This window comes from Stegastes partitus, unplaced genomic scaffold, assembly GCF_000690725.1.
Source record: "Stegastes partitus isolate 25-593 unplaced genomic scaffold, Stegastes_partitus-1.0.2 Scaffold768, whole genome shotgun sequence".
Lineage (NCBI taxonomy): Eukaryota > Metazoa > Chordata > Actinopteri > Pomacentridae > Stegastes > Stegastes partitus.
Window position 1 is genome coordinate 192,763 of NW_007578499.1, and position 19,957 is coordinate 212,719.

Consider the following 19,957-nt stretch of genomic DNA (forward strand, 5'->3'; position numbering starts at 1 on the left):
CTTCACTCCGATCCCCTGCTCACCTGTCATTTGGTTAATAAATGACTGTATGATAGATACACGGAGGAGCGTTCTCTTTTTGGTTTGAATTTCAAAAAGTACGCCAGACATTTCCAGATGTGGCTGATTAGCAGTATAAGAATACATGCCATATATGTGCTAATGTTCCTCCTCTATCGTAAATACTGTCATCTTCAGTCAGACGTTTTATTGAAAGTACATATTCTTGACATTTGACGGCTCAGTGCATATTTCTTTGAGGTAAACCGACATAAGGTGGCTGTTGTCATGTTTGACACACTGTGCCTTATAGGTACAAAGCAGGCAGCAGCTGTCACCTCAAATGTTTTTCCCATTACATATAATTGAATGTAATGTGTGTGCATCCCCCTTAGTCTTATTCTAATAAGCTTTGTAGCACAATAGCATTAGGATTGTCCGGCTAGTAGGATGCAAACTGTTAGTTTTGATCAGACGTATTGGTGCACACAGGCAGTATTAACTGGGCAATGTAAGAGAACTGATATAATTATAGTGGTGATTGGGAACAGTCAAGGCTATAGTGTTTCTCATTGTTCCTAGTAATCAAATTTTTGTCCAAAAGCTTGTGTTTATCTTCTTTCCATCATCAGTTATACAACTTTAATTTCTACTTGCATTTGTTAGTTTGCTGCATATCCCATATTCTCTGCTGCATTTAAGAGAGAAATCATGATTGTATTGTCTTTCTCTGTTCTTCCTTCTGATGCCTAAATCCCTGCATCTCTGTTCTGTCTGGAGGTGGAGTTAAGCCAGCGATAGGCAAATAATGAGGACTGCTGTCAGGGGGATTTTGGCAGGCTCTTGGGGGGATTGAGGACGCCTCACTGGGAGGCCCAGAACCTCAGGGATTACTGAGCTCACCCTCTTCTCTGCCAGCTCCCATGGGACAGGTGACCCCACCGTCCCGGACTCAACTTAAGACTTGGTGCATTGGTGGAGCTAAATTTGACCGTTTCTTGCAGGGTTTGATTAAAAATGCAGCGATGGCTTCGCAGCAATGAGTCATACTTCAGTGCCTGCAGTGAAGAGCAAATCGCGTTTCTTAGTGCAGCATCGCTTCGAGAGTATGTTAGTTAAAAATTCATCATTGGTTTTATAGTGTATCGTTAACAGCAGAGCTCACTAACAAGCTGGCTGCTGTGTTCTTATTACCAAGGTCTGTTTAAAGCGTGCTCTCATTTGCTTACATGCCTGCAGGTGCTCACCACACTCATGTCCCACATGCGTGTGCAGACCAGGTCTTCCCACCACACATTTTCTTCACAGTGCAGTTAAAATGTGCAATACGATCACATGGCAGCAGATTAGCAACACATTCATTACATTGTTGACACTCCCCTGAGTGTTGATGACACTTCACTGTGTTGGAATTTTGACGCGATAGAAATGGCATGATCTAATTGTGGATTAAGATGTGAGAAGTGTCAGTATTTCAAATTCAGGATTTTTTTGTGTGTGGCACAGACACAAAACTGTTGACTGCTGCCATGCTATCTGTCCTTTTCAGGAGATTTTGACGTGAATTTTGTCATCTTTATGAGCCTCAAAGGGAGGAAGAAATAATGGCATAATTATCTGGAGGTCAATAGTGTTAGCGCTTCTCTTCCACTTTGCATCACTTGAAATAACAGCAAACAGCCTGCGAGAAGGAGCTACTGTCGCCTTAGAGCAGCACAGACACAACGCTGGAAACGTGTGAACAACTAGGACAGTTAGAGCTGAACAGAAATATTCTCGCACCAGTTGTAAGTGATGTAGAATTAATCCTACCGGTAATCTAGGGACTTGAATTAAAAACAAACTAATCCTTTGTATGTGTACATTAGCACGTGTGTGTATGTGTGTGTATGTGTGTGTATGTGTGTGTCGCAAAGCTCCGCTGGGGCTTGACCTCAAGACCTTTCACCTTTTGTTTATCTCCATTGTGTTTGTGTCACTCTCAAATCAATGATTTCTAGCACAGTGGGGTGATCTTGTGACTTTTAGGTATTAATGAGACCTTTCCAAAGGTGACAGAGACATTTAATGACTTTGTTTTTTCCGAAGTACATCGTCAATACTGAATATTTTTCTACTTGCAAATGGCAAAGTAAAATATGCTTTTTTCCCCCTCCCTGTTATTAGTAAAATATCTTGACTGGGCACTGTAATGTAATACCCTTTTATTTTGTCCTATATCCAGTTACCTGCACAGCAACATTCCCATCAGCTTCAACTGTACTGTTGTATAGCACTCTTTAGCACAATTAGCAACCTAACTTGTCGTGCAAATCTTGCAAACATAGTGAATATTATATTATAATTGCTGAATGTTAGCACCTATAGTATGAACATCTTCAGCAGCTTGTAATATGTTTTGTCACTTTTATTTCCTCTTTCTCCTGTAAAACAACTCTTTTTTTCTTTTTTCCAAAGTCACTGTACAAAGATACGGTCATACTCTAGCTCGCTACCTAAGGATTTAAGGATTCAAGGAACTTTATTTTGTCATGCCAGCTCACATTCACATGTTAGAGGTATGAAATTTGTACTCAGGTCCCTTTTTTTTCCCAAAAAAAAAAGCCTAATAAGTGATGAGCAAAATAAAACAAGAGCTAAATATAGGCGTCTTGCATGATGACCGCTGCTGAAGCTGCTGCTCTTGACTGGTCAGTTTAACCTCAGTAAAACTCCGGCTGTTGTTGCAGAGATTTCCCTCCTTACAAATAGAACCAGAGGTCAAGGGAAGGCACTCCCACCCTCTCATTCACGTTTTTTTTCCTGCCTCTGCTATTCGCCCCCCCCTCCTCATTGTTGGTTGTCATGGAAATGAAAGCACAGGGAGGGGGGGGACTTCTATTATTGAAGCAGTTGTGGGATTGGTAGTGGGCTGGCAGTTGGGTATAGTGAAATGGAGCGATTCATGCACTCATAAACAGAGAGTGCGGTGGAGCATAAGGGAGGTGGAGGGGCTGGGGGTGAGGGAAAGAGAGAGAGAGAGAGAGAGAGAGAGAGAGAGAGAGAGAGACTAGGAAAAGGAGAATAGAGAGGGGCCCCGGGGCTGAGCGGAGAGAGGAGCCAACTCCACGTGTTTTGGCCCCGTCTCCAACTGATAGCACGTTTTAGACCATTACGTCATGGTCTGCGAGGCTCGCTGCTGTTTGAGACACACTGCTGTGGAATCTCATTGCTCACAGAAGACGGCAAAATGAGCCCCTGGTAATACCACCTGTTGCTGGAGAGGCCAGGAAAAACCGTTCGAGGAGGAGCAGCGCAGGAGGCGTTTATGGGCAGCGGTGGCTTGCGTTAACTGCTGTCTTTATTGCCATGGTGCCATGTGGTGAACAGTTTAAAGGGATGAAAGTTTAAAACGGGCTTTACAAATCTAAGATTGGTTTTGCTTGTCTTATTGGTTGACTTCGGACAAACCAAATATTTGCTGTTGTTCAGTTTTGGATTAGTCAGTCTAAAGTTAGAAACTAGATATCAGAATTTTTATGAAGGTTAAGCGGTAAATCAACAAAATTTAAAACATACCCCCTTTCTGCCCCCTTTACATTCATGTTAAGGACAATGCAAGATTTTGTTAAACGAGGGATTATCAATTGATTTTACAGAGAAAGTTGTACTCAAGACTTGAAAAACTATTCCGCCTGTAAAAATATTACTATAACGTCTTCCATGGCTCTTGGGGAAGTTTCTCAGAGTTAGAAAAATGTAAAAACAAATGTTTTTGGAGCTTGACCATTACACCAGGGAGTAGGGACTAACTATCAGGCTGTCTCAACCTCTGCTGCCATGATTTTAACGGCTGTTTTTAATGCATCTCTGCAAAGAGTGCTGGCGTGTTACTGGCCTAATGGTGCAGTGGTTGGCACTGTCGACTCACAGCAAGACTGTTAAATAGCTCCATGTAAACATTATTAAATGAGTGAAATCCTGTGATGAATACACTGTTATCCCCCATTATCATCAACACACATACATCTGTGATTCTAATGCCAATTTTGGGTGAAGATAAAAGGTATTGTGGATGAACTTATCTATTTTTTAAGCGATATCAATCGTGGTTTTAAAAACAGCAAGAGTTCCAACCGACTGATTGACTGGACATGCATGAGACAACATTGATTGTAAGTGGGACTATTTCTCAATCTCCCTGTGATGTACTCAGAAATCTGTCTGTGGTGGGCCTCGCCTCTCTCACAGTAACAACTGGGATAGGCTCCAGCCCTCCCACATTCCTCTGAAAGATAATATGTACACTTCATCATATGGTGTATTAAGGACTACTACTTTATGTGTGCAGATATACAAAAAAGAGGTACATTAAAAAAGCTTGGTTTAAATCAAAGGCATTGTTTATATGCAGGAAGTGCTTTTTATTTACAATGACGTTTATTTTAGCTTAACCTAAGTACAACATAGCTGTACATCCAAACATACTGCATCTGAAACATACAAATTGCAAGAGTCTTGCAAGATGTAAAACTTACAATACAGCAAGACCTCCCAACTCAAATCAAAACTCCAGCCCACAGTGAGAGGCAGACTAAATTTGGATGATTCAGACCAAACAGCGTTCTTTTTCCCAGCACCCTAGAGAGAAACACAAAGAAACAGGCAACTCTCCCACACTCTATCTCTGCCAGCACTTATGCACAACATTTTTCCAGCGTGACATGTGATGTAGGACATGATTAAATCACACTACAGGAAACAAAAGACAACAAGGTTGTAAATTATTTGAATCTGCAGGCCCCCTACAGGTGCTAGTGACCTGTCACCCTGCTGAGCTGGGACAATCGAGTGGTAGCAAAAACCTGACGGCAAACTGAACTGCTCCAGAAAGAAACCCCAACTCTAGTGAGTGTTATATGACAGCTGTTTTTGTTATTGGCCTTAGCTACGATACATTAAGCAAGTGCAAACAAACATATTTCAGCAGTGAATCCATCATAGTTAATTGGTATCATATCCACCCTTCCCTTATGCTACCCCACCCCTACTGCTTAAAATCCTGCATTTGCCAAACGCAGACGTAGTGTATTCAGCAGTCTATACCATAGGCTGGGTCGATGCTCTCTGGGGACATTCTGAACATTCCTGCTATTGTTATTTCATTACAAGGATGAGGGTTACCCTTGCCATTCACAGTAGCTGACCCCTAGACTTGCTGGCGGTGGCGGTAGTGACCACGCTCCTTGGAACAGAAAGTGCGAGAGATTTGAGCTCTTTCTTTCGCCAAAGTGACAACCCAAAAATATGTTGGTAAAAGGCGAGCTGTTTAATAACATTTCTACAACTCACAGTATAAATCAATATATATATTTTAATGTTCTTTCTGTAAAGCCCTGTTTTCTTACTCTGTGCAGAGTTTTAGCCATGCTAGTGTGATTGAAATGTCTCTGCTACTGTTTGGTGTTCAGCAACAATGCGTTAACAATCTGATTTGGAACATGATAGCGTAATGATTTTTCGTCTAAGCACAGGCTTGCATGGCTGCTGGTATAGATATAGACTCTTGTTGATTTGTGCAAACTAGCTGAGTGTGACGCTGTAATTTTACATTTATGTAAAGTTGCTCCAAGCCTCTTTTCTCCATATTGTAAAACTGAGACTTTGAAACTAAAAAGATGCTGACATCCTTCGACAGCACGGACATATTTGGCATATTCACATGACTGAGATACTAAATTGGCCCTTCCAAACTGTCCACTGGAGTAATCCATGAAAGCTGCCTTTATAGCTTTACTGAGCAGTTTTCCAAACAGACAAGTTTACATTTGTTATGCATAAGTCAGGTAACGTTATATCACTCATTCCTGAGAGAAGAGACAAAACATGTCCTACATAGAATTTCAGCAGAATTAATTAAACGCAGGCTCTGTACCCAGAAAATATGTGTATTTAGCCCGTCCTCAGCAAGCAATCACAACATCAAACTGCGAAAAAAATGTTCAAAATGCTATAAATATCGACTTCAACAGGATAGCAGCTGGTCATTTCCAAACACTTTGGATTCACGTGGGTTTTCTTTCTCTTCTTGTTGGACTGTACCTTGTCCCCCTCTGAAGCTGGAGTCCTGTTGGGTCCTGTTCAAACAGTTCAAAGCTCAAAGAGGTGCAACGAAAGCTCAAAGAGGAGCAAAGGAAACGACACAAGTGGTTTCAGAGCACTATATTTCCACAGATAAGCCCCAATCAGCACTTCTTTTTTTTGCCCTCCAGTATCTGTTGTCCCATATAACATGTTACTGGATCTCAGCTCCATTTTTAGCTTCCTTAGAGCTTTTTTTTTCTGCTTTGCAGTCCTTCCAATAGTTACTTTTGTTTTGAGCATGTGTGCATACTGATGCAATCATGTCCTCTCTGTAGTGATGATTTTGATTTACTCTTTTATTCCCAGTGTTCTCTTTCAATGCATGAACTGCTTACAGCGATCAAAGGCAGTTTAATGAGATATGTGTGTGTGTGTGTGTGTGGTACGGGTTCTCTGTGTGCTAAGTGAGGGGTGCAGCTGCAGCTCCAAAATCAAGCCCTTTTTTTGAGTACTGAGGGATGCATAGAGGAGGAGGGGCCCCCTTTACTTCCTGTGTGCAGTGAGGTCACACAAATGGTTCACTAATGGAGATGACACAGGTTCATGGGTTACTTACAGAGCCTGGCCTGAACTCAAACTAAAAAATAAAGAGAGGGAGGCAAGAGAACAAAAGCATCGTTTGACATTGTTTCGGTCTGCAGAACTTTTTGAAGTCATGCAACATTTCAACACATCTAAAACCCAGTTAATGGTAGCCGGCTATTTTTTTTGCTGATTTGCATCCACCTCACTTTGAATGGCTCATTAGCCCAGTGAAGCACACTGCTGTGTGATAAATGGACACATGGCTCCTGACACTGAGGTATGCTTTTATCCCCGGCCCTTTAATTTTCCTATCAGACTGCTGGCTCATGCACCAGGTCTATGTACTGTCTAGTGTGCAGTGCTGAGTTATAATGTGTCCTTTATGATGCCATCACATGTTCCTAAAGAGGATACCTTCAGCCTCTATGAAACTATAAAACTTACTGAAATTAAAGGTGTTGTAGATTTTTAGAGAATATGTTATGAAAATTTGACTCCCCAGGAGTAAAACGAATAAACCACCTCAGCAAATTTCCTTTAAAATTAATTCCAGTCTGCAAATGTGTTGCTTTTTTTTTTTATTTTGAAGCAAGTAAATCATCTTATTTCTCAATATGGTTAAACACTCTGCAGAGATTTATTACATTTTGCTCCTTTCTTCAAAAATAGATAACAACCTCATTAACATTAATGTGGCATATATTTCTACCTTTGCGTTAGAAAGCTTTTTACCAAGAGCATATTTTCTGTGTGCACAGGTGTTTGAGTGCAAGTGTGTGCAGACATGTTGGCTCAAGAGCTTTGTATAGAAATAAGAATGAAAGGATGAAAGGATTGGCGGGTGTCAATAGGTTGGCTGAAGAGAGGGCGCAGAAGATCTAAAAATGTGTTTCTGCAAAGCACTTGAAAAGCAATGTTTTAGGAAGCCTTTTATTTATTTTGCTATAATATTTAAATTTCAAAATCCATAATGAGAAGCTATAAATGGTATCGTTTAACACCAGTAGTTCTCGGCAAAAGCGACATATGAAAGAGATATTGCTTCTATTTTCTATAAAGAAACATAACAGTTTGTGTGCTTTGTGAGCCAATAATCTTACTTTAAAAAGAAAAAAAGACGTTTCCTGCTCTCTTTTAATGTTCCTTGACTTGAAAGAAGTGGAAACCAAACTCGTAATTGCTCCTCTTGTGTGTAAATTGAACACCATACTTATCTTTGATTAAATTACAGATGATCCTCAAACAGAGCTTGATGACTTTAGGAGAACAGGATTTTTGACGAAACTGTTTGTTTACATCGCCAAGTGAAATTATCAAGGACATTTAGGAGTAATCTGATTACAAGTACATGTAGCCTTTGAGACATACACAGTCACTTTTTTTTGGCTTTAAACAACCAGCAACCCTACAGTACACCCAACCCCCATTTCCTTCAACATCCCCCACTTTCCAGTTGCAATGACAGGTGGCTCTTGGGGGTTTGGGTGAACACAACTCAACAGCTGCACAAAAGAGCCCCACTAGGGTCCTTTTGACAGGGTGTCCCCTCTCAAGCGTGCCGGCCAGCCCCTGGCCCAGCCCCCACCTCGGCAGATGCTACGACGGAGCCACAGGTGGTAGATGAGAAGACGTGCTGGAGTCCTACGCACTGTTATGTAATGAAGAGCCATGTTGAGGTACTTGTTTTAAAATGAAGTGTGTTTTCTTTGAATAAAGGGAATATCGAACCCTATTGCTCTTGGGTGGAGTAACCTGTTCAGCACATCCATTGTCTAAACAATGACCAGGCTGACAAGATAATCTAATGTTCTCTTTCCACAAAAAAATTGCAAAAGGACTGTTTAACCTGTTTATTTCAACATAGCGTTAAATGTGGCTACATGTGTGCAGCTGAAAGTTGTAGCCACTAAGAAGACAATAAAATTTTAAAGCAGTATGTTGGTATGGACTCAAAAATACAAAAACACATATATAAAACTTCTTCACCTTCTTCTTCTATTGTACCACTGTGTTGTATTGTGGATGCAGCACAAACTTTAATTTCTTTAAAAGGTGTTCCCAAAGACTTAAGGATGATCGAATAGTCTGTACACCGAATACTGTAAATCCCTTAAATCATTTGATACAAACCCACAAAACTTGTCTTTCCAGACGAAAACCAGGCTGACACAGAGCTTCAGGTTTTTTTTAAGGTGGTTTCAATATTTAGTTTGTGGATTAACTCTTCTTTTGTCTTTTAATGCTGCTTTCGCTTGAGACTTTGGTATTTATTCGGTTATATGTGGCTGAGCAGGGGTAGCTGTCAGATACACTTGTCTGGCCAAAAATGAATGATTTCTGCAAAGTAAATAATGTGTTTTTGTAACTAATTCCCCCCCAAAATATGTGAAATTGACTGTAGCGATCCCACGTTATTTGAATATAGCTGTGCATTTTAAGTGGATTTTCAGAAGACAAAAGTGCCTCAATCATCTAATAAAAGGCAACAACATTGTTGACAATTTGCCACACATGCTGACCAACTGCACATTTCCCAAAGCAAAGGTTTTTTTGATTGAATGTGAACTGTGAACCGGCCGCAAGCGTGCTAGTTGTGTGTGCGAAGGAACCAATCAGAACGCCGGGGGACGAATAGTTTTCTTTAACATTAAAAGATTACTTCCTTTTGTCGAGTTTGCCTTATGATTATTGGATATGTATAAATGAATGTATTAGTAACTTTCTGAGTTCTCCACGAGGTTAAATGTACTTTATTTTTTCTAACAAACGAGACCCTAAGTCGCAGCCGCACCCCCATATTAGTAATGGTACAGTCCGATCCGGAGGCCAGTGTGGGATCCTCCGCACGAGCAGAGCATCAGCTGTGGTGTGTCGGAGAGTGAGAAACTTCTCTCCCTCCTCCTCTCTGGCTTTTCCTTCTCCCAAAATTCCCTCGGACACCTTTCTTTTTTTTTTGTCTGCTTTTGTTTTTTATTTAACTTCTCGCAGGACTAGCCACCAGTGCCTCAGTCGACAACCTTCTGCTTTATTTTTTTAATTTGTTTGAATTGTCCTATTCGGGACCGATCCGGACGCGCACCGGAGGATTTCCTGTCCTCGTCCGTTCAGGAGTGACTCGACCAAGTTTCCCCCCCTCCTTATTCTGCCTGAGGAATGAGAGCACTGCTGGGAGGGAGAGCTGAAAACTCGTATGTTTGAATGAACAAAAGAGCAGAAAGCGAGGGTATTGCCGCCGCAATGGAGGAAAATACTCTGCCAGGAGCAACATGTAAGTCTGAACTGATGGACATGATTTTTTTTTCCTTCTCTGTTTGAAATTTTGCACGAGCGCTTTGTCATTCACGTCCTCGGGTCACGTTGAAATGATTAGAAAACCCAACACCGGTCCGTTCAGATGTTGAGAAACAGGGTTCGCATTAAGGTGAAGGGATAGGACAGTGTGGTCGGAAATACATTTGTGATTAATTATGAATACAGATCCATTAGGAGGTGCGGGTACACACAGTCCATAATTCGGAAAGCTTGTTTTTTTCCCCCCCAACAAGCTTAACACTTAGGGCTGATTTAAATTTGTGGAATGAAAATGTGATTTATCAATTTGCACAGTATAAGATCATTTAAAAAAAAGCCGGTATGGTCATCATCTCACTGCTCTGTTGCCATTGCTTTTTGTTTTTTTCACAGAGAGCTCAGCCATGAGGGTTATAATAACACAATTTGCGCTAGATGAGGTAATCTCACTAGTCCCATCCCATCCCCCTCCTTATGTTATGTTTAGCTCACTACTATGATGCAGTCACAGGCGGTCTGGCATCCATTCCTATCTCCTCTTTGCTCTTATGCTCCACCAGAGGATGTTTTTTTTTTTTTTTTTCCCTCCCCCTAAATTCACTGAATACTTTATGCGCAGGTGCAGTCACACTCTTTTTTTCTCTGCTGGTGCAGAGATGCATCAACAAACTACTGAAATCCAGAAAATGTTTTAATGAGCGCAGGGCCAAAGTGCAGGATAAAGAGTCCACATCACACTCTGGCCAGATGCAGCTTAGTTACAGATTTATATGTGCAATTACAAACTATGTGATCCCACGATCATACAGTTCAAGGCCAATGTCTTCCCACTCGGACGGAACACATGTCTCATCTTAAAAGGAGGTGAAATACCCATGCGGGATGTTTGCCAGTGTGAGGTCATTTTTTGCAAGGCACCCTTCTTTGGACTAATGTTTGCATCTCCATGCCAAAGTGTTTGTGTTATTGACATGCAGCCTGTTTCTGGAAATAGACGGGGGACACACAATGCGACCTCCTCCTTGTGACAACAAAAAACTTCCTTCCTGCAGACAGGCAGCTTCATGCAGGGAGGTCAGATTGCTTTGGCTATGCATCAAGCAGGAGGAGAGATGTTCTCCACCCTGATTGTGGGAATTTTTGACCAGAAACCTGGAGTGTCTTCAAAAATGTTTTGAGTAACATAACAGCAGTGATCATATGAGGACTGACATCAGGCCTCTCTCATGTTTCATGTGTGTGTGTGTTAGCCAGATTGTTAGGCTTCCTGTGCACAAAATGATCAAAAGTTGTTTTTCCAGCTTTCTCTGATAAGCCATGGTGATCAGAGCATCAACAACTCTGATGAATAACACAAAGTGCAACATCTGACTCAAGCTTGATTGCACTGTGGGATCATGTATTTTTCATACTTTTAATCACCTGTAAGCATCTAAACTGTTGCAAAAGTCTTCCTTCTTTGGTTAAAGTACCTTAACTAAAGGAAGCTTGATGTGCCCTGTTTGAAGATAGCCCTTGGGAGCTGTTGAAAGCTTCATCCGGCGTTGTGAAAATGTGCCGTGAGGACTTTTGGAGATTTTCTAATCCTCCTTTTCATTCTGCAGGCTTTCTTCTTCCTGAGCTCTTCGTTCCGCCAGCCTTTTGACAGTCAGATCTGTCTGGTCGTCCTCTTTAATCTCCATACCTGAATAACAAAGCTGTGACCAGCTAAGATGAATAGGGACTTGATATTTTCCTTTAGGATTTACAATTTCTGCCGCATTCACTGGCGTCTCGCAGGGATTCCACTGCTCATATATCGCATAGATTCCTTCTGGAGGAAGTGTGGAAGATAATGAGGTGATGCTTTAAATTGTTAATGAGCCATTATGCCAACTTTGTTTTAAGCAAAAAAAAAAAAAGAAACAGCAGACTGCATCACCACAGTCCCAATGTAGAAAGAAGAGCCTCAGCAGACTGACAGGGCATCATAGCCTAGTCCTTCTCTGCTGTGTAATAAGGGGAGAATCCACCAGCTTCTGCTGTCAAGCCTGCAAGTGAACAGGATCAGTCGGCTATGCATTTTCAGCCACAGGAGTTGTTATGTAATCAGCGCAAAGTGTGACGGCGTCCCATTTTTGGAGCTGCTTTTAGCATCTTCGTAAATTAACAGGATCCCACGGGCCCTCCTGGGTTCGCTGCCTAACAATGGATTTTAATAACAACGGAGGGGAGTTGTCGATTTGAGCAGGATTAATTGCGAGCAATGCGGTGGGGAAGTGCGTGTCGTAAGGAGATGTTTTCATGTTGCGCAGATGATGTGTTAGCCATGTGTGAAAGCACTTGTTTGCACTGTATCATTGATGATACAGTAACATCCATATACTGTACCATGTGGACAACATGATGACAAATAGAAAATAGAAGGAAACATTTTTGTACAGCGTATTTTACTTCCTTGTAATTTTGGTACTGCAATGATATTGCACGGTACTTTAAGACTGCACATGTGACAATTTTAAATTATAAGTCAAACAACAGGCTTTATGCTTATGCCAGTAGACTTGAGGAATCTTAAACTTCAAGTCATTTATGTAGGGAAATAAACAATCTGGATATTTCCTTATCGGAGGGAGAAAACAATGGCACAATATTACATTCATCCTGCTGTTCCTTTAATCTCATTTTTATATTACCGAGTGTTGCACACAAAGAGGAGCGAACTATGAGTCGGCTCCCTCCTGCATAATCCATTTAATTCAGCATATGTGTCGGCAATCACAGATTATGTTGTCAGTCAGATTGCTTTTTTTCCCGGCGTTTTAATCTGAGTTAGCGTTTTGAGAAGAAATAGCAAACTGCATGCATGACTGAAAGGATTAAACTGAGAGTGATTATACTCAACCGCCCTCGTTGACAAGATAGAACTTTTCTTTTTGGTGTGTGGATTAATTGATTATTCTTCTAAAGCTACTTCAGGCAGGGTTGTTGAGACTGGAGGCTCCCCGGCGCCCACATGTTCAGATATGTTCAAAGCTCACATTCAGCACGGTGGCACTCGGTCCTGTAAGAAGTTTGGAGAAAGAAGTTTGGGGAAAGAACAGACGCATGTGAGTCACAAAGAACCGACTGAAGTCACGCCAGCGCCGTGGCACCGAGGTCTGCTCTTGAAGCTATAGTGACGTTTTTAGGTGGTGGTCACTTTTGGAGTTGTTTTGGCTCCTCTGTACTTAGTCACACTGGTTTTAAAGTAAAGTGTTTGATAGTCTTTACATCGTATTTGTGTTGACATTGTTTTTTTTTAGACATAGTTGCCCCATTTGGTGCAGTATGACAGGCACAGGGCTGCAAGTCTTATGTAGTTTTCCCACTACTCATTTGATTTTAAATGGGGCTGTTCAATTTAATTTCAAATCAAGTATTTTGGAGTACAGCGCCACTATCCAGATACTCAAGGTGTACACATACATCTGCTCTGACAACAATTCTGTGTTATGTAAAGCCTCCTAGTGTATTACCTATTTAAATGTTTTTGTATACTGTGCATGTTTGTGTCTTTGAGGATCTTATCTTTCTGTCAGTGCCCAGATTTAAGAAAGAAGAAATTCAAACACTCGAGGAGACTAAAACTAGTAGTAAAGAAACACAGAGCTCCAAAGAGGAAGACCAGACTTGTAGCATTGTGAAAAAGTAGGGGGGAAAACAATCTGATTGACCTGCTTTCACTGAAGTTCAACTCCCCACACAGAGAAGACGTCACATCGGTGCTGGTCTGTTCTGTAGCACCCAGATGGTGTAAATCACCCCTGGGCCAGACACTGATCTCTGATAAGGGACTAAGAGGGGGATTTCTAAGCCAGTACTCTGGAAAGGCAAATCATTTAGAATCCCCTTTCCATTTACCAGCACTTGAGGTGTATAAACTCTTGGCCTCTGCAGACTTCTGCCACGAAATAGCTGCTGAAAGCAACGATCGATCCATGCACAGTTCATGTTTGTTTTTGTAGGTGTTCTGATTCCTCCTTGACAGACACAATTCTAGTGAGCTTCCGAACTTGTACATTTTGAACCTCGCAGTTATAAGAAAAAATAGGAACACGGTGTTTATTATGGAAGCATTGATGAAGGTAGGATAAGAGTTAAACTAACCAAACCTTGAACAGCCTCTAACCCATAAAATTAACACAGTATCTCAAACACCAAAGGGACTGTCTGTGCAAATAAATGCAAATTACGGTCCAATAGTCCGTATGTTCTGACTAGCGTTCCTGAAATGCCGACATATGGCAGTTTAATCAATACAAGCTCGTGTTTTCTTTGCCGCTTTCTGTTGGTGACTGGTAATTCATTCACTTTCAATACTCCCATTACACGTGCTATTAGTCACACTTAGAATAATGACTGGGGGCTACAGTTTTTAATAGATGTGCCTCCAAAACGAGATGCTTTTAACTTCACATTTTACTCCCAAGAACATGTCTGGCTTCAGGAGAATGCCTCCTAAGACTGGCTTTATTACCTGTCTTCACCTCTTCAGCTCCTTTTGGTCTTTCACTTATAACAAGACTCTTTGATATATAATACAGTTGATCACTCAGAGAGATATGGTCAGTCTAGGACCACCTGTGATTACTTGGTCTGCAGGAGTTTCAGTAAGTATTTGGTGATTAGTAGGTGTGATAGAATTTGTAGCGTACAAGAAAATGATCTTTGACTTCCTCCTTAGGTGCATGAGAGTGATTAAAAGTTTTTGACAATAACTAAAATATGTTAGTGGGCTTTACCTCCTATTTCCATTTTTTATGCTAAGTTAAGCTAATATAACTCATGGAAAGCATTTAAATTGGTGTATTTCCCCAAATGGCAAACCTTTCCTTTGTATTGCATTTCAGAGCATAATGTAATCCGACGTATGGGTTATTTAACTTATTGGACCAAGGGATGACAAGGCAGTTTTGTTTAGCTCATGCAATACACAAATGAAATTAAAAGTCCCGACACAATGCTGTTTGAGAGAACATGACAAGAATGTAAAAGAGTCCAGGAAAGTCTGGATGTTGTGCAGCTGCAGCATCTGGGTAGTAAGAAAAAGACTGAATGCCAGTGAAACATACTGTTCTTGCTACGAACCCTCTCATTTTCAAAGCACGAGAGGCCCATGCGACATACACATGTGCTACGTGGAAGTCATCTGCTTCTCCTAACCCATTTCTGTCTTTGAGTTTCGTGTATGACACTCACTAGGAAGCCTGATGCTGCAGTGCTGGAGCCTAAATTTATTATCAGTCAGCTGTAGCGCCTGTTCTCCCTGAGACACAAGAGGAAGGACAAATATAGGGAAGTCTTGATTTGGATTGCGCTGCTTGTTCCTACCACCTCCATCAAAGCCTGAAAATATCCCAGACGCGACTGCTCTGGGCTCCCTGGTCATCTGGAAGTTCAGTCACCAGACCTGTCTGCTAATATTAGACCAGTCCCTGTTCAGCTAAAGGGCAGGCCTCTTAAAGTGTAAACACTTCTGGATCTCCCGACGCGTTTCTTGGCAGGTGCACCATGTATCATCTTAAAACACCATCTGACCCATTTTCACTACACTTAAAATTTTTTGCGCCTGCTTTATTTAATTTAAAAGCACTGCAGGTTCTGTGCAGGTTCCTGTTTTTGTGGATGAAGTATTTTCACCCAGTGGGTTTGGACTCTCGCCTTCTCGTAGCTACCTGTGATTACAAAACCTGTGAGCGGACCCTGTTGCCAGCAAACAACATCTGGGTTTTTGTGTGTGGCGAGTGGCGACAAAAATCCAGTTAATCATAACTGTTGGATATAATTGTACGTTGAACGGTCGTATGATTACTGCTTGGGCTGATTTTTGCTTTAGGTAATGTCTACCAGAATAACCGTATTCAAACAAAATGACAAACAGCTTGGAGAGCGACCTCGGGAAAAGACACTCACGGCCAAAGCTCTTTCAAAATGTCAACGACGCCGTCCTGATGAAAATGTCACCAATCGTGTTACCTTTACCCAGTGAGTGGTCCTAGAGATGGATCAGGAGCAGAGAAGGACCTCTCCTAATGTCATTTGCACGAGTTTATTGCGTATGAAATTTCCAACATAGTGCTGCAGTCGTGTTCAAAAACTGTAGTCAGGCTACTGCAACGATGGACCATTGGGGAAATACAGACAACAACCTTTAAAGTTGCATAAATGACTAGTAGTCAGATGAGGTTTGTGATCAAGTACCAGCCCATTGTGTATATTTCTACTCAATATTTAACTAGTCAGTGTAAGCTTTTCAACCACTTATCAAAATCCTGACTATTGTTCCTCCAACCAATTGGCTTTTAGCACAATCATCATAATATTTCATTGAATTGGGGTCACAGCACACTACATTACAAAACATCCAGCTACCCAAAACTTTATTAACTAATCCTGGCATTGGAGTGTGAATGTGAACAAGGAAAAACACAGTCATTAAAGCCATTTCCCCTGCCCCTAAAACGGACATAGAGCAGTTTGCCAGGAGCAGCTGACCGGCCGCTTATAACATTGCTTCCAGTTATGAAAGCAGCTTGTGCTGCCCAGCAATCCCTCCTTGTCCTCTGATGTCATTGAAAATGGCTTCAGTTTGGTAGTGCTTGACACTCTCTCCCACCTCTGGTCAGTCCGTCTCGCTTTACTTATCCATTTACGTTGGAGCATGTTGGTGGCAGCAGCAGATGCAGGGTCCCTCGGGAGCTGCTGCTAGTTCAGATAAGCGGAGCCTTTCATCAGCGCGGTGGCTTTGGCACATACGCCGGCGCAGGGGAGAGCAGCAACTAAATGCCTGGCATTGTCGTCAGGCCAAGCCAGGTGATGAGATGAAAGCTGTTGCAGTCACTGACAGAGACATTAGTATTCACTGGTCGATTGGCATGCAGTAAAGGAATGCTGTCTTTTGAAGTGTCTTGGGCCTTGTCGGTTGGTATGCACAACCACTTTGTTAGGCAGCTAGAGCCAGATGAGTGGGTCAGTCTGTATGGGATGCGTTTGACCTGATCTGTGTAGTGTCATTCAGTCTCAAGATGCAGTTTTACAAGAAACATGCGAAGTATTCTCTAGTTCCAGGTTCTCGTTTTTGATTGTTTTCTGATTTTTTTTGGTCTAATGTGATAGTAAATTGAAAGTCTTTGGATTGTAGACTGTTGATTAAACAAAACAAGACATTTAAAGATGACTTTGTTGACCAAGTTATTGATTAATCAAGAACAATTACTTTCAGTTCTTGCTTTCTCAGTTCTGTCATGAGCACACGTTCTTATATAATTCTGCAGTTAAATGAAGTTTGACTCTAAATTACAATCAATTATAACAAAGAACTTTGTTTATTAATCAAAAATGACCCAGATTCTTTTCTTTCAGCCTCTCAAATGTGAGAACTTCCTGCTTGTTTTGTTTTTCATATTATCTTTAAGTGAAGATCTTTGGGTTTTGGACTGTTGGACCCTCAAATAGTTGTGTTTTATATTTTTGTAAACAACACAAATAGTTTCAAACATCAAGATAGCAATCACTGCAAAAAAAAAAAAGCATCATTAATTGCTGGCTTAGCTAAAAGTAACTTTTCCTGGTTAGTGGCACTTTTTCAAGTCCCGTTTAAAATTGCAGTTTTCTGTTGTAATTACATCCACTAAAAACTTTGGTCTCTAAACACACACACACACGCACAGGGCCTGGTCTTTGCATGGAGTCAGTGCTCGCTGTTTACACTGCGCTTCCTGTGTGTCTGGGCCCCGTTGCCCCCTTACGTCACCCTATTCTGTACAGGAGGGACACAACAGGGTGAAGGGGTGATGGGGTGGAGGGGGTGAGCAATGAGGTAGTTCATTAGTCCCCCTGGTCCATCCCAAATGAGATGCAGATCCAGTCTCTGTGAGTTTCCCCCGAGTTCCTCTTTTCTTTTCTTTCTTTTTTTTTTTTATTTGTCGCCGCCCTTTTCCTTTTCCAGTCTTTTGATTTTACGCTCTGAGACTCGGTACTGTTTCCTCACCTCTTGTTGGCCTCATTTACATTTGCCCTGTGAATGTGCTGCATTTCCCTTCATACAAGGTGTTTTTTTTTGTAAGATTAGAAACATTTACACGTTGCACGTTAAATTACAAGTCTTTAATTAATTTCACCGGCGGTCTGACAGTGCAGTTGTTCCTTTTCTTATCTGTTTGGCAGAATAGGGCTGCGCTTAAGAGCGACGCTGCCGACTTTCATAAATATTCCATGTCTTGCCCTATATTTTCCCCTCCGTGTGCCTGTGTATCTTTACCAGACATTCGCAGAGCTCTGGATGTTCTGGAAGCAACAGCACTTGCAAGTTGTCTTCTTTATGACCGGTCACCATCAGTAAACAATCATTTTAAGGCTTAGCACTACCTCTTTATATTAGGCCCGCTCTGGTAAGTGTCAGCTTGGCTTTATGTCAGTTTCACATTTTTACATTTTACTGCTGCTCTCAGCTGAAAGAATCCCTCCCTGAGCTGCAAATGAGCAAACACTGTCATAAGAATGTGCTGTCATAGTTTGCTGATTCTGTCATACAGTGAGTCATGTGTTTTGCTCTGCGGCAGAGGACGCAAGCTTTTTGCCACCCCGATTTACACTTCTCCTGTATGCTTGATCGACAGGTAGAAGAACAGCTGTGTGGTACGTTGTCGAAAAGATGCACTTCTGGCCTATACACTTGTACCGAGATATAAGAGCACTCGTTTTAATGCCACTTGCTGTTTCAAGGACATCGCCTCTCGTACCTCTGCTGTTACAATCATATTCTCATTGTTGTCACAAAAATAATATTCATTCACTGTTGTTACTGAAATAATTAAACTGGAAGGGTTTTGTGCCCTGTGGTTTTAGAGGCGATTATCTATTAAGTAGCACTGGGGCACTATGTGAAGAAACAGACTCTGCAGTGTGGGTATTTATAAACCTGCGCTAACAAAGTAATATGCTGTGAAATTGGATTTCTGCTAAATCACATTTTGTGTAGCAGTATTACCAGTTGTCCCAGTTTTAACTTGGCCCCTTACCCGCAATGTCATCAGCCGAGCCGCGAAGCACTAAACTCTTTTGTAATTATACTCCGGGAGTGAATGTGCAATGAGCTTTTCAGAAACGGTGCTACATTTTTCCAAATCAACACTCAAAGTTCCACATACTATATATTTTGTCCAAAGTGACATATCCCTGACAGAGGAATGGCGCTGGGTGGATGCTAATTGCCTGCTGATTCTCAACCTGCCGCTCTGCGCCCACACTGTGCTCATGCATGCGTGTTTACACCCACTTCTGCAGGGGTTCCTTTAGCATTTCTGCTGACTTTTACAGATATCTTATACCATTGTATCACTTTTGCATGCAAATGGGTTTGACTGTGTGCTTGGGGCTTTGTTTGACACCTGCAGCTGGAGAGGCCCCGTTGGGAGACCTGATGGGGCCAACTGAGCCGTGGTGGAGGGTGACGGTGTGATGTTCAACCAATGATCACGCACAGCGTGCCACAGATTCCTGAACCTCCTCTGACCTACTTTGTATGGTCCCTTGGTTGTCAAATACCCATTTGATATGCAGGAGGAGAGCAAAACAACGCGACCGTAGCAGGACATTACAGCTTCTAGTTGCTATAAGGAATGATTTACTTCCTACTATGAGTAAGAGATGATGTTAAGGAGAAGCTTTTGGATGATCGTGTCCTCTATGTAAAACTAAAAGCACTGAAAAACTTGTTTAAAATATTAAGGTTTTCGCCAATATTATCTATATATTAGCAAACAATGAGATAATAAACACAGGACGAATGCTGAAATGTGGCAAGGTAAATAAACCCATGGACCCCGATAAGAAAGACCTCGCTTTACAGGACCTGAACGGAGAGGCTGGTGACGCACACTAAACCTTCGAACTGTGGTGATATTTTATCAGGCTTGTGAAATACTGGCCAAATGTTTGTCCTGCGTATTTTTCTCCCCGGTCTTCCAATAATAAGATCCACCAAAGTGTTTTTCCA

General features: G+C 41.6%; 1 protein-coding gene across 11 annotated transcripts in view; it reads left to right on the forward strand.

The window, feature by feature from the left end:
• Positions 1-9,517: 9,517 nt before the first annotated feature.
• map7d1a (MAP7 domain containing 1a) overlaps positions 9,518-19,957 on the forward strand; it is a 38,536-nt gene continuing 28,096 nt past the window's right edge. For 9 of the 11 annotated variants that reach the window (XM_008291902.1, XM_008291903.1, XM_008291905.1 and 6 more), the window contains exon 1: positions 16,598-16,773. In XM_008291902.1, the coding sequence (XP_008290124.1) occupies positions 16,641-16,773 (133 nt within the window). In that variant the 5' untranslated portion in view covers positions 16,598-16,640. The other 2 variants (XM_008291909.1, XM_008291913.1) reach the window with 2 other exon arrangements.